This window comes from Miniopterus schreibersii (assembly GCF_964146895.1).
Source record: "Miniopterus schreibersii genome assembly, chromosome: 12".
In the NCBI taxonomy this organism is placed as follows: Eukaryota; Metazoa; Chordata; class Mammalia; order Chiroptera; family Miniopteridae; genus Miniopterus; species Miniopterus schreibersii.
The window spans coordinates 32,689,806-32,704,609 of record NC_138112.1 but is presented as its reverse complement, the minus strand read 5'-3'; the positions used below and the strand labels follow the sequence as shown (position 1 = coordinate 32,704,609).

The 14,804-nt window shown below is 37.6% G+C and overlaps 1 protein-coding gene across 3 annotated transcripts in view; it reads right to left on the bottom strand.

Moving 5' to 3' along the window:
* Positions 1-14,804, bottom strand: part of INTS4 (integrator complex subunit 4) — a 69,025-nt gene that overhangs the window by 39,604 nt on the left and 14,617 nt on the right. For all 3 annotated transcript variants that reach the window (XM_081154543.1, XM_081154544.1, XM_081154542.1), the window contains exons 4-10: positions 12,360-12,466; positions 8,583-8,768; positions 7,921-7,971; positions 6,448-6,536; positions 5,431-5,551; positions 3,273-3,344; positions 1,122-1,296 (exon numbers count right to left, since the gene is read on the bottom strand). In XM_081154543.1, coding sequence (XP_081010669.1) covers positions 1,122-1,296; positions 3,273-3,344; positions 5,431-5,551; positions 6,448-6,536; positions 7,921-7,971; positions 8,583-8,768; positions 12,360-12,466 — 801 coding nt within the window. The remainder of the gene's footprint in view (positions 1-1,121; positions 1,297-3,272; positions 3,345-5,430; positions 5,552-6,447; positions 6,537-7,920; positions 7,972-8,582; positions 8,769-12,359; positions 12,467-14,804) is intronic.

The window sequence follows — 14,804 nt, the reverse complement described above, 5'->3', positions numbered from 1 at the left end:
ATAATTAGTTAACTGCACTACAGCATGATGAATAGTATAATGGAAAAGTGTAGGGAGTACACGAACATGCAGAAGAGGCACAAAGCCCATTCGATAATATCAGAGCAGTTTCCTGGAACAAGTGACCCCTAAAACAATGCCTAAAGGAGTTGCTAGGCCAAAAGAAAGAAAAAGACATTTCTAGGCAGAGGAACCATATGTACAAAGGCCCAGGAGGGAGGAAGGAAATGTAACAACTAGAGGATTAAAAGTATGGGTGGTACTAGAGACTGTAGCCAATGAAATGATCTACTCACTTTCCAAAGTTAAGTTCCTTCAATTAAACCTTAGTGATAAACTGAAAACTGTAGAACTAAACCACATAAACATTAATAGTGATGAAATTCAACTGTAGAAACTAAACAAAATAAAAAATGCTAGTAGAAACAAAATAGATTCCAGTTGTCTTAGGATAAAACAAGTTTTAATAACTGGACTTCCTAATTATTTAACACTTTTCAATTATAATTCATTCATCAAGTTCACAGAGAACAGAAAAGCAGAGGTAGCTTTAACTAATTTCTACATACACAGAATATCTTACAGCAAATTGTATAGAATAAGCCAATTCTCATATCTACTAATAAAACATTGTCTTTCAAAAGTAATTTTCTTGCCCTGGCTGGGTAGCTCAGTTGATTAGAGCATCATCCCAATACGCCAGCATTTTGAGTTCAATCTCTGGTCAGGGCACACATAAGAATCAACCAATGGCCTGGCTGGGCATGGCTCAGCAGTTGAGCACTGACCTAGGATCCAGGAGATGGCGGTTCGATTCCCGGTCAGGGCACATGCCTGGGTTGCGGGCTTGATCCCCAGTTGGGGGCCTGCAGGAAGCAGCTGATCAATGACCCTCTCATCATTGATGTTTCTCTCTCCCTCCTCTCCCTCCCCCTACCCCTCTCCCTCTCTTACCCCCTTCCTCTCTCAAAGCATGTCCTCAGGTGAGGATTTAAAAAAATAGTAGGTACACTTGAATGTACAGACTAAATGAGATAGTTGTGTGCATATCAATCACTACGATGCCTTACACATAGCAGTCACTCAGTAAATGGGCGCTGTCATTATGCAGTCACACTTACCATACATCTCATCTTCCAATCCATGAACAAAGGCTCCACAAGCTCCTGACTGGATCAGGTTCACAGCCCCTGTATCTACTTCTTCCTTGGGAGCATCATCTCCCCACTTCCTGCCACTGGAAAACTCCCCTGAACTGTAAAGTTCCTTGGCACGCTCATGTGCAGTGCGTTTCCTCTGTAGGGGACAACAACAATTACCACTTGCAGGAGGTTCATAAAGGAACAATAAGATGCACCCTGAAAACACGGAAATAAGATTGCTCTCTCAGAGTTACACTTTCAAAAAAAAAAAGCTCAATAGATCAGAGCAGAGAAATGCAAATTCAACTTAAAGACCAAAGGCTCACAGGTCTGTCACTGCTGACAGTAACCTTATTAAAGATAGTGAAAGAATGTGTGGATCAGACAGACACTCACGTTTGCAATGACAACATAGGAAAGGGAGAACCAGAGAAGTAAATAATGGTAGTATCCCTCTAAGCACCACGATGGGTAGATAATATACTGGCCCTAGAAAAGAATTTTTTTCAATCCCAGTAGACCTACATCTCTATTTAACAACACTTTGTTCTATTTGAGCAACACTGTGCTTCCAAGCAACCTAGTAAATTCACTTTCTGCATAGAATGCGTAAAGGGGAATATACTGGTTAAATATCCAGTCCACTTGAGAGTTACAACTCTTATTATATATGAATACTTTATAATCCGCTTATGAACATTCTTGGTGTGAGTCCATATCCTTGTGGCTGATCATCCTAAAGGCACTGATGAAATACAGCACCTGAGCCTGTAAGGATGTGGGTCAGACCCAGTAGTGAAGTTTGTACTTTGTGATCACCCATCCCTCACCATTCATCATGAGCATATCCTTCTTCACACTTCTATCCCAGAATACACAAAGAACACTTAATCAACTACCTCAAATGAAGGTAATACCCTTCAGTAAAATCATATAGCAATATTTCAGATCAACTCCTCAACCATTCTTTAGAATTTATCTTATCTTACCAAAGAACTCAAAAGAAGAAAAGAGCTAATATGCAGAAGGTAATACTCTTTATGTGACCTATTAAGATGGAAAAATTAGAAGGATCTAAATGTATAACAAAGGGCTGAAAAATAATGGTGCATCTACTTAACAGAATATTATGCAATCAGTAAAAAAGCTAAGTATAAAATTGGCAATATGAAAAAAAAGCATATAATACTGTGGCAAATGTAAAAAGTAGACTACAAAACTATCTGCATACAATGTTTAAAACATGCATAAGAAAAAGAGCTGGGGAGAAAGACACCAAAATGACAAAAATCATTGTGTTAAGAGTAGTGGGAAAGTGTCAATTTTTTCCCTTCTCCTTCTATTCATCAAAGATTCTATAAATCTTTATTAATGCTTTTATAACTTAAAATTTAAGATATTGACAATGGCCCTGGCCTGTGTGTCTCAGTGGTTAGAGCATCAGCCCACGCACCGAAGAGTTGCAGGTTCAATTCCCAGTCAAGGGCACATACCTAGGTTGGAGGCTCGATCCCTGGCCCTAGTTGGGGCACATGCAGGAGGCAACCAATTGATGTCTCTCTCACATAGATGTTTCTCTTTCTCCGCCCCCCACTCTCTCTAAAAATCAATGGAAAAAATATCTTTGGGTGAGGGTTAACAACAACAAAAAAGATATTGACAATGAATGAACATATCATATTCTCAGGCTCTCATTTGATTTTGGCAGCTGTATCAGAGAACTGTCACAGTAAAAGCTTAAAGGCATTCAATAAGAGGCATTCTGTACAGTCAGAAAAAGAATTTACTCACTCTTCTATGGGAACTATGATTGAAAAGCAGTCCTAAGATGTCACAATCTCAAAAAATAAGACCAGACCTTTGCAGTTTCTAGCAATAAGAAAAATACTGGTTGTTTTGTGTAAAACACAACTTGTGGAAAGTATTTCGTTATAATAATTTAAAATTTAGTGAAGTAACATGTAATTTGGTTCAAGTTACTAAGATTTTAAATTAAATGTAATCTAATCATCCTACATTAATTTAACAAATGCATGGGCTGCAAAATTAAATCAACATCAACTTGGCATATATTGTTACATTGATGTTAGTTATAGAAACCCAGTTTAAACAACAGAGAATTCATGTTACCCTCAGATCTGACATCAGCTTCTTGTCAAGAGTCTGCTCCAAGAAATGAGAACTGACTTGCTCCATAGAGCCCTGTAAAAAGAAAGAATCCAGAACAAATTGAACATCTTTTAGCACCTGAACATTATCTTAATAGTCAAACTTTGCAGTCAACTTAAATGTGTAAAGATAACATTACTCTTGATACTAAAGATGCCTATGGGTTCTGAATCATCTGGAAAATAATAAAAACAATAGCAGCGGCAGCTAGCACCTAAATAGAGCTTATTGTGTCATGCACTGTTCTAAGTGCTTTATATATACATTAGCTCAGGTAGTCCCCTTCAGAAGTAAATACTATTATTAGTCCCAGTTTTTGTCTTTTGCTTTTCAGATTTTTAAATTGATTTTTAGAGAGAGAGGAAGAGAGAGGGAGAGAGAGAGAAAAACATTGATATGAGAGCAAAACATGGATCAGCTGCCTCCTGCACACCCCACATCAGGGCATATGCCCTCACCAGGAATTGAGCCAGCAACCCTTCGGTGCACAAAACGACTCCCAGTCCACTCAGCCACACCAGCCAGGGCCAAAACAAAGTTTTAAAATGTGAAATAGCCCAGCTGGGCATGGCTCAGTGGTTGAGCGTCGACCTAGGATCCAGGCGATCAGGGTTCGATTCCCAGGCAGGGCACATGCCTGGATTGCGGGCTCGATCCCCAGTCAGGGGCGTGCAGGAGGAGGCAGCCAATCAATGACTCTCATCATTGATGTTTCTCTCTCTCTCTCTCTCCCTCTCCTTTCCTCTCTCTGAAATCAATATAGATATATGAAAAAAATAAAATAAATAAAATGTGAAATAAAATAAAACATCAATAACAACTGGTTTAACTCTGTATTTTATTATGAACAAGCAATACAATTTATAAGCAGGAAACGCTGAAATCATACAAATTCCTTATTATTCCATGAAAATGCTTCACACAGGTTTTAGTAATTACCCCATAAATATTGGTCATAGAACTAGGGCTATCACTGGATCTCTGTCCAGTACAGTCAGGTCCAAAGTATTTAGCCAACAATCTTACCAAGACTGGCAGAGTTGGAGACCCTCAAAAAGAGAGTGTTCAGCCTGGCCAACATGGCTCAGGGGTTGAGCACCGACCACAGGAGATGGAGATTCAATTCCCATCAGGGGATATGCCTAGGTTGCAGGCTCGATACCCAGCAGGGGCGTGCAGGAGACAGCCAATCAATGAATCTCTCATTGATGTTTCTGTCTCTCTCTCCCTCTCCCTTCCTCTCTCTGAAATCAATAAAATATTATTTTTTTTTAAAAAGAAAGTGTTCAAAAAGAATCTCAGATTTTCTTGCTGTGATATTCACAAAGTTTTATAGGTACTTATATATATTTATATACTATAACCACCTTCACCATCACACATAGTAGAATATGTTACAATTTATAAACATTTTCATAGACAGTATCTCATTTGAGCATCATGACAACCCAGTGAAGTAAATATGAGAGATATTACAACCCACTTAAGAGATGAGGAAACTGAAACTAAGATCAAGTGACATCTCAAAGGTAATAGATATAAAATAAGACTATTATTGGGTCAATACTCCTTCTATAAGACAGTTCCATCTCTAAAAAGTTAACTTTTTTTACAAATGTACTATGAGTCCCCAAAGGCAAAACACTAGGAGAGTACCAGGTTAAAAGTCAGGAGACTGATATCTGAATCCCATTCCATAACTTTCTATTAGTTGGATAATTAACTTCTCAGAGTCTCAGTTTTCTCACCTGGGAAATGGGAATAACAACATCGACCTGGCTGGGTTACTGTGAAGAGTAAGTGAGATCATGTAAATAGCCTCATAGCAAAGTATCTAGGTCATAATGGCTACTTGATAAATGGTAGCAATGACTTATTATTTTCCTTTTTCTCTAGGCCGTAGCTATTTCATATGCTAACAAGTATATATAGAATTGTCTTTAAAATTCTTTCTAGTTCTAAAAGACTACTTCTCCACTGGAAATTGGGCTATTTCTTTCTATTTTAAGAAATACTAGGATTTCTAATAGTGGGTTACAACTGTCCCTACCTGTAGTTTCTCAAAATGGTTTTTATAAGTGTAACACACAACATGTTCATTAAAGAAAGTGTAACTTACCAAAAGCTTTGCAGCTTGAACTCGAACCACCCAGGACCCATCACTAACCATGTGACAAATTTTTCCAAAAGCATCATCAACTAAGCGAATTTCTTCATTAGAAGAAGGGATTGGGACAATGCTAAATTAAAAGAAAAAACCCCACAAATAACAAAACATAAGCTTCAGGTTCAATAAACTGGGAATGACCAAAGAAAATAGAAATGACAATTGATTAATTAAAATCCTAGAATGATGAAACACATTTCATAGCAAACAAATGACTCTGGGAGTATAAACCAACCCTTTTAGTTATGCTGCAAATTTTCACTGTCTTGAATAAAAGTGTTTAACTCATCAAAGGTACAAAGATTTATGAAGATAACAAAAATTAGCTACCACAGAGTACTTTTATCTTTATATTTATTCTATATTTGCATTGCTGTCAATATAGTGAATCTCAGAATAAATCAATATAAAACATACTTGCGTATCTGCTCCTAAAAGAAGAGGCAAATTCCAATTAGTCTTTTATTTTTATTTTTTTTAATATTTGTCTCTCCACCTCAAAGAATCTGTGAGAATGATTTGATTACTGCAAAAATTTTAACCAGGAAAACACTACCTAAGGGATCATTATTCTCAAACCACCTGGTATCTTTCTCTGGCATCTGTATTAACTAAAATGGGATCCAAATAATTTTAAAGATTTTTAAATGGTGGGGTAGGGGTGTGGGGGGGAAGCTGCAAAGCACTTGAGAAAGACAGTCCCATCCCTTCATTTATTCTTCATTTACAAAAGAGGAGGTTAGGACCCAGAGAGTTGAAGTATCTTTCCCAAGATACACAGAAAGGACGACAGAGCTGAAGAATAAGGACCAGCCATCCTGATTTTCAGGGTCTGTGCTTTTTCCCTATTTCACACTGCCTTCCAAAAATCTAACCAACGTTCCTTTTCTGGAGGTGGGCTTTTTGCATGGTGTGAGGAGAGAAAATTGGCTTAGCAATTAACAAAAGCTGGCTTACACCCACACTGACCTTTCAGGATAGAGCTGACTGACAACCCAGATAAGCTGGACTGCAGCACTGCGCACTTGTTCATAGTCATCAGAGAGCAATTTACAGGCCTGCAAACAAGGATTCCAAAGTCTGTTAGTTTTGTGTCCCCCAAGGTGATGTTCAAACTCTTTTCACAATGAAGGTAAGGTGGCTAGGTAAGGATGCCAATCTTTGTGGGTAGTTTTAACAACTTGAGCCTTTGCCCCAACAAAGAATTCTTGGCTTCTGTCAGCTGCTCTCTGTGCTCTGACTGTGAACCCTCCCACCCCAAGTCTGGAAGTAGAACCACAGGCTGATCGCACAAAAGCCACCTAGAATAGCACGATTCCAGCAAAGCCTGCTGGGAGCCCACACTGCTGCTCTCACAGGTTCAAATACCAGAGATGGTTTTTTCCCTATCTGTAAAATCAAAGCACAAATTTCTGATCAGCAGTCCATCTGAAATAATTGTACAATTGTAATGCTAATTACCTGGCTTCCCATATAGTTTTCCAATAGGGAGAGAAGGAGCTGGTCAGGTCAACACAACCTTTCTGAACTTCTACTTCATTTTCTAAAAGAATAAACCTGGTGTATACATCAGTCATAAAAGCTTGTCTGATTATCTTCCTCTGAAAGATAAATCACTTTGGCCCTGGCTGGTGTTGCTCAGTGGTTAGAGCATCCGCCCAGGCACCAAAGGGTCGTGGGTTCAGTTCTGTACCTGGGTTGCAGGTTTGATCCCCAGCCTCGGGCGGGTCCTGTGCAGTAGGCAACCAACCAATCTCTCACATCGATGTTTCTCTCTCTCTCTCCCTCCCACTCTCTCTAAAAATCAATGGAAAAAACATCCTCGGGTGAGGATTAACCAAAAGAAGAAAAAGATAAAACTACTTTGATAGACTAACAAAATCTGGTCTCTGAGCATGGATTTAGATTGCCTGCCTCTAGATTCCTGCCATTATTCTACAAGAGAAATATCACTTTGTAAAGCCTTTTGGTAAGGCAGTCAGTCAGCTTCTCGTAGTGATACTATAAATTCACTGTGCCTTCCTTCACCAACACTACAACACTCATGTGATAACTTTTCATATGATCCCAGGGCCTTAGTCATCCTCCTCCAGGTTGTCAAGGGTGGTGCCCAGACTGACTTTAGGTTTAGCCCAAGCAGCCAGAGATCAGCAAGACTACCACTTTCCTTATTCTGAGCACTACACTTCTCTTTGTACACTCTGCTATATATACTGACCTATCTAAATCTCCCTAAAGTCCTTTTCACATATACTAGTGCTATTCAATTACAAATCCTCATTCTCTTCTTAGAATGTATGTTTTAAATACAACTTCAATGCATCCCAATTAATATTCCCTCTTAGCTAGCTGAACTCTGTTTTCAAATTCTGACAACCAATGTACCACCCTCCCAGTTTCATGATACCTCCCCCTCCCCTTGCGGATAGTCATTTAAGGTACCTGATTATAAATTGTTTGGTGTAATTTCAGTCCTCTTTCATGAAGCTGCAACTATAAAATAAAGATATAGTTTAAGTATTTGGTGAAAAAAGAATACATATTTCCAATGTCTCCCCACAATCTCACATACTTTCCCCCATTATATCGGATTAACATGGTTCCCATTAGCCAAAATCAGTGCTATAAAAATAAAAAACCTGGTCAAAGACTTTTTAGTAGATGTATTCAAACATTTAATAACTTTAACCCATGGACTCTCCCAAAGAGATATTAGAAAAATATGAAACAACGATAAGAAGGATGAGGCAGAAATGATTAGCACCATTTCCTCCTAAAAAGCACACCCCACCCTGGTAAATTTCTCCTACATTTCTGAAACATGGAAGGTAAATCTGAACCTATTTTAATACAAAAGGCAGGGGGCTGCTATGTTTCAGAAATACGGGTGAAAACTACCAGAGAAGCCCAAAGAAAAGCACACCTATTATACAGAAATGTGTGCCTTTGAGCTCTGTGATGCCACCAACACCTTCCTGAAAAGTATGCATACGGTGTATCCTGGGGGAATTCAGAGTGTATTCAAGGCAGCATTAGCCCTGTACATATGAAAAATAAACAAATAAATAAAACTGTTCCCATTTAATTTCCATTATCATGTTTACCATGGCTTTTATAGCTGCTGTTCTGACACGTGGGTCTTGGTCACAGAAGTAATCCCCTATAATCTTCTGGACATCTCTGACAGCTAGGCCTTCAGCATCCTTTGTGGCACTTTTCTCCAAAGAGCCAAGATTACCAAGTAATTGAAGGCACTTATTTCTTACACCGTGGGAAGTATCTGTCAGGTGCTATAAATAGAAAAGAGAGAAATAAAGGACATGATTAAGATACCTTAAAAATAAAAATAAAAAAACAGAAACAAAAGCATTTTATCAGCTTCAGGAATGACTTTGAACCCTATATTCTCACCATAGCCTGTCTAGTATCATGTTACTTGAGTGTGTGTCCTCCAAAAAGAATCATAAGTCCTTAGAAAATAAAAAATAAGACTCCCATTTGTTTACCACCATAGTCCCATCAACTGGCATTTTGCCTTGTAAAAGTAGGAGTGGGTACTTTAAAAATGGCCTCTTAAATTGCATTTTATTTGCTATCAAATCTAAAAACAAAACAGAAATTTAAATTTTTAAAACTTTTAATATCCATACAGTAATATATAAAAATTTTAAGTGTACTACTCAACTTTCACAAAATGAATACACACATATAACAAGCACCCAGATAAAGAAATAGAACATGTTGCCCAGCCGGGTGTGGCTAAACGGTTGAGCATCGACCTAGGATCCAGGAGATCGGGGTTCAATTCCCAGTCAGGGCACATGCCCGGGTTGCGGGCTGCAGCAGATCAATGACTCTATCATTGATGTTTCTATCTCTCTCTCTCCCTCTCCCTTCCTCTCTCTGAAATCAATATATATTTTTTAAAAAAAAACAGAAACAGAACATGTCCAATGCCCCAGCAAGCCCCTGGTGCCCCTTCCCAGTAACTATTCCACCACCACCAAAAATAGCCAGTATTTTAACTTCTAACACAGAGATTTATTTTGCCTATTTTTGTACTTTATAAAATCAAATAGTGTCTGGCTTTTGCTTAACATTATCTTTGTGAGATTAGAGAGCATAATATGGCATTATAGCTATGATTCATTCATTCTCATTACTGCATAGCATCCCATGTGAATACATCACAATCCATTTGTCCTTTCTACTGTTGATGGATATTTGGGTTATTTCCAGTTTTTGTCTACTCTGAATAATGCTACTATGATTATTCTTGAATGTGGCTTTTGGTGTACACCTTCACGTTTTTGTTGTATATATACTTAGGAGTGGAATTGCTAGGTCATAGAACATACATATGTTGTTTAAGAAGACACTGCCAAATAGTTTTCCAAAACAGTTATACTAATTTGACTAATTTACACTTTCACCAGTATTCTAAAAGTGTTCTAGTTTTGCCACATCCTTGTCAACACTTAGTACTATTAATCTTTTTTCAATTTATCTCTTCTCACCAGCATTTTTTTAAAAAATGTTTTTATTGATTTTTTTTTTTTAGAAGAAGGGGGAGGGATAGGGAGATAGGAACATCAATGAGAGAGAAATAGCACCAATAGGCTGCCTCCTGCACACCCCCCATTGGGAATCCAGCCTGCAACCCAGGATGTGCCCTGACTGGGAGCTGATCCAGTCCTGACTGGGAATCGATCAATCCAATGACCTCTTGGTTTGTGGGGCAAAGTTCAACCACTGAGCCACACTGGCTGGGCCTCACCAGCATTTTAAACAAAGTATCAGTTATCTCTTTCTCATAACTAGTCCAAAGCTACTAAAATAAGTTATTTACAAAGTGCAATAATAGGAAATAAAAATACCTTAATGAAATGAGGTTGCACAGTAGGTCATAATATGGTGTGGAACTCTGTCTTTTAAACTTTGTAGACTGAGGCCCACAGTAAGAAATAGCCATTATATTGCAACATAGTACTCACACAAATATATACACAGAAAATTTAACAAAACAATATTTACCCTTACATCTTGTGATGTACTCTGATATTTGAATTCTATTGTTTTTCAAAATATCATGCATCCATTAAAAATGTTTACAGAACATTTATAATATAAGGAAAATACTTCCGCTCTAATGTTAGTAAAAGAACAAAAAGCAAAATAGTATATAAAATATGATTACAGCTATGTGTTTAAAAAGTAGTAAACAATCTGTATTCAGGAAAAAATCAGAAAGCAATACATCAAAAGACAAATAATGGTCACTTTGGGTAGTGAATTATGAGTGTAGTTTTTTCTTTATACCTTTCGTTTTCTTTCCAAAGTTTCTATGAGTATAAATTTTTATAATAAAAAGTTTATTTAAATCAAATTTAAGAAACTGCCACTTCAAGCATAACAACTCACTTAGAACAACACCTTTCTCACAAGCACAACCTCACAATTATATATATATATATGTATTCTCTTACAGGAAGATATACTTACTCTCTCAAACATACAATCCCCACTTTTTTCCACATAGGATCTTAATATTATTGTCAAAGTGTTTTGTGTTTGTTTTTTGTTGTTGTTTATTAAGAAAACTTGAACACTCTTTCCTGGGGCACAGAAATAGTGTTCTAATTCTATGAATATAATACTCTTCTACAATTCTAACATATTTGTCTTCTTATAACTTCAAAATCAATTTATCACAACAATTAAAAGTAAAACCAATTCTACAAGGGTTAGGAGCTGCTGTTATGTACAAAAGGCAGCTAATTAAAAGTTCCAAATTAAGTCAAAAGGCACAACTAATGTGTGTGTATTTCTTTTATAATCAAAAAAAATTAACTTAAAAACAAGCACATTTCCTAAACACTTGTTTGGGTCTAGTTGGTCTGTTCATTGAGGCAACAAAGCAAAATAAAAAGAACATGAGCTTTGGAATCAGAAAAACCAGAGTTTATACCCTGGTTTGCAAGTTCCTAACTATAAAAACTTGGATAGCCTGGCTGGTGTGGCTCAGCGGTTGAACCAAGAGGTCACTGGTTCAATTCCTGGTCAGGGCACACGCCCAGGTTTCGGGCTCGATCCCCAGTAGGGTGCATGAAGGAGGCAGCCAATCAATGACTTTCATTATTGATATTTCTCTCTCTCTCTCTGCCTTTCCCTTCCTTTCTCTCTAAAAATCAATAAAAACATATTAAAAAAAAACAACTTGGATATGTTAAACTCCCTAAATCTCAATTCCCATCTTTATAAACAGTGATAACACTTACCTAAAGGATTGTGAGGAACAACTGAAAAACTGGATATAAGGTACAATAATAAGGAGAGTGCTTATATTTGACACAATATACATGGTAACTACTAGAATTCTTTTCTTTTGGGGAAAAAAGGAAGTTCATTTTCTAACAAATTACTCAGCTTTATTCCTAATCTAACATCAAGAAACAACAAAATTAGATAGCTCTTAAAACCATTAAGAGTCTTTGGCAATTCTCAGTTACAAATTTACATTGTAGAATAGCTCACACTAACAGATAATGCAAACAGTTCAAGAAAGAAGCAATCGTGCCCCGGCTAGTATGGCTCAGTGGTTAGAGTATCAGCCTGAGCACCAAAGGGTCGCAAGTTCTACTCCTGGTCAAGTGCACAAGGGCATGTACCTGGGTTGCAGGTTCGATTCCCGGCCCAAGTCAGGAGGCAACCAATCAATGTGTCTCTCTCACAGTGAGGTTTCTCTCTCTCTTCCTCTCTCTTTCTCTCCCTCTCTACCTCCCTCCCTTCCACTCTCTCAAAAAATAAATGGAAAAAATATCCCCTGATGAGGATTAAAAAAAAGAAAGAAGCAATCCTGTGTCTAACCATTATTCTCTTACCTTGCAGGCTACATCAACTAATCGCATCTGGACAGCTTGATTCTCTGGGAGTTTGGTGCCAATTGCAAGCAAAGTGTCCAACAGCTGAGCTAGGACTTGATGAGACTCTAGAAAGGAAGATGGAAAGTTGTGTTATAGAATTTCAAAAGGAGATTACTAAAGAAACTAAGTTTACTTAGGTAAAGGATATAGGTTTTTTGTCAGCTACATTCTACTGTTTGATCCTTGATTCCCCTCAACTAAAGCCTGTTCCTAAAGGGACCACATTGAAATAGTGTGTCCCAAAAAATGTATACGCACTTTGAATAATTATTAATTCCAATGGATTAAATCTGAAAAGAAAGAAACATCAATTAAGCTGTCAGCTATTAAAGTGTATGTACATTTTTTTTGGACACCCTGTATTTGAATCCTCCACAGGTTGGCCAAAGTGTTCCAAAAATGTTTAGTGCTTGACTAATTCAAGGACACAGAAAACACTTGCCAATCTATTTATTTGCTCCACACTTTCTTAGAAAAGTCAAAATGCTGAAGAAGCCCAAGTTTAATTTAGGAAAACTCATGGAACTTCATGGTGAAGGTAGCAGTTCTGGAAAAGCTACTGGGGAAAAGACAGGCACTAAAGTTGAATGAGCTGATGGATATGAGCCCCCAGTCCAATAATCTGTTGAAAATTTCAGACATTTAATGGTGACAAATAAAAAATCCTATTTGTGATTAAAAAAAAGAAGGTAATGAGAGAAAATAGAAGAGAGGTGAAAAAAACCTCCAACACCACCCTATAATTTATTTCTTCAAAAAGATGATTCTGTATAACATCCAAGAAAAGCTAGCTAAATCTTTTTAAGCTTAACTCTTGCCTCTGTTAAATCAAAAACGTAATCTAAGTCTTAAATCCTAGCCTCTCTCCTGAGTTCTAGACCTACACTGTAACTGCAGGTTGGGTGGACATCTCCACATGGATAATAATGAATCCTCAACATCTCTAAGCCACCTAGTTCATCAAACCAAATTCCTCAGAACCACCAAATTATCCTTCTAGAACTACACTTGATCATTTCATGCCCTTGCTCAGAAAAACTTTACATGGTTCCCACTGCCTCCAAAATACCATTCAAAATCCTCAGCACTCAAGACTACCTATCCTTTGGCTTCAAACCAATTACCATTGTTTTCCTCTAAAGCCCCTTACTCCCTGCTGATCTCTCACAAAACAATTCAGTTCTTCAAATACCTCTTGCACTTTCCCAGTTCTCTACCTTTATCATAATGTTCCTTCTTGGCACTATTATGCCCATCTCTGACTTTCCAAATCCATCTCCCCACTAAGCCTTTCCCGATTCCCATCAGTCAACACTGATCTCACTCTCTCCTCTGCTTCACAGTATTCTGATTATACCTTCTCTAAAACAAGCTTTGTGTTATCATTAGTGGTATAAAACGTACTAGAAAAGCATATATACATAACACCATCGAAGTGCCTTGCCTAGTGCTTACCCATGAGTTACAGAACTCATACATCTGATGAACTGAAATCCTTGCATGCATATAGATAGCTCTACTTCAAGAACTTTCTATGGAAAAAAAGGATACTTCTGTATTAAAGCAATGTAATTATTTTGGTGATTTTAAAAGAAATTGATTTTTTTTGCCACTATCCTCAAGAGCAAAAAATTAGAAAAATGCTATTGTTCCTATGGGTATTTAATATATTATCAACACCATAAATATTATGAAGGTAATGTAGAAACATGGAAAAAATCGTATGTAATGTTAAGTGAAAACAGTAAGACACAAAATAGTACACCATTCACTATAAGTACAACCATATAAAATGTATATAAGTAAAGGGTAGTATGTAAAATAAATTTTTATGGAAATAGAAATTTTTAAAAAACTTTGTTTAATGTGGTTACATTGGCATTACAATAACACAGACTCCCCTCTCAATAAAATTTTTTAAAAATACTTTCATTGTTTACTGTGAATTAAAAGTCTTCAGTTGACCTCTGGCTGGGTAGCTCAGTCAGTTGGAGCATCATCCCAGACACCAAAAGGTTGTGGGTTTGATTTTTGGTCAGGGAACATATTTGGGTTGTGGGTTTGATCCCCAGTCCAGATGCATACAGGAGGCAACCAATCGATGTTTCTCTCTCACATCAATGCTTCTCTTTCTCTTTCTCTCTCCCTCTCTCCCCCGCTCTTCTAAAATCAATAAAAACATATCCTCAGGCCTGGCTGGCATGGCTCAGTGGTTGAGCATCAACCTATGATCCAGGAGATCGTGGTTCAATTCCCGGTCAGGGCACATGCCCGGATTGCGGGCTCGATCCCCAATGGGGGGCATGCAGGAGGCAGCAGATCAATGACTTTCTCATCATTGATGTTTCTATCTCTCTCTATCTCGCCTTTCCTCTGTCTGAAATCAATAAAGACGTATTAAAA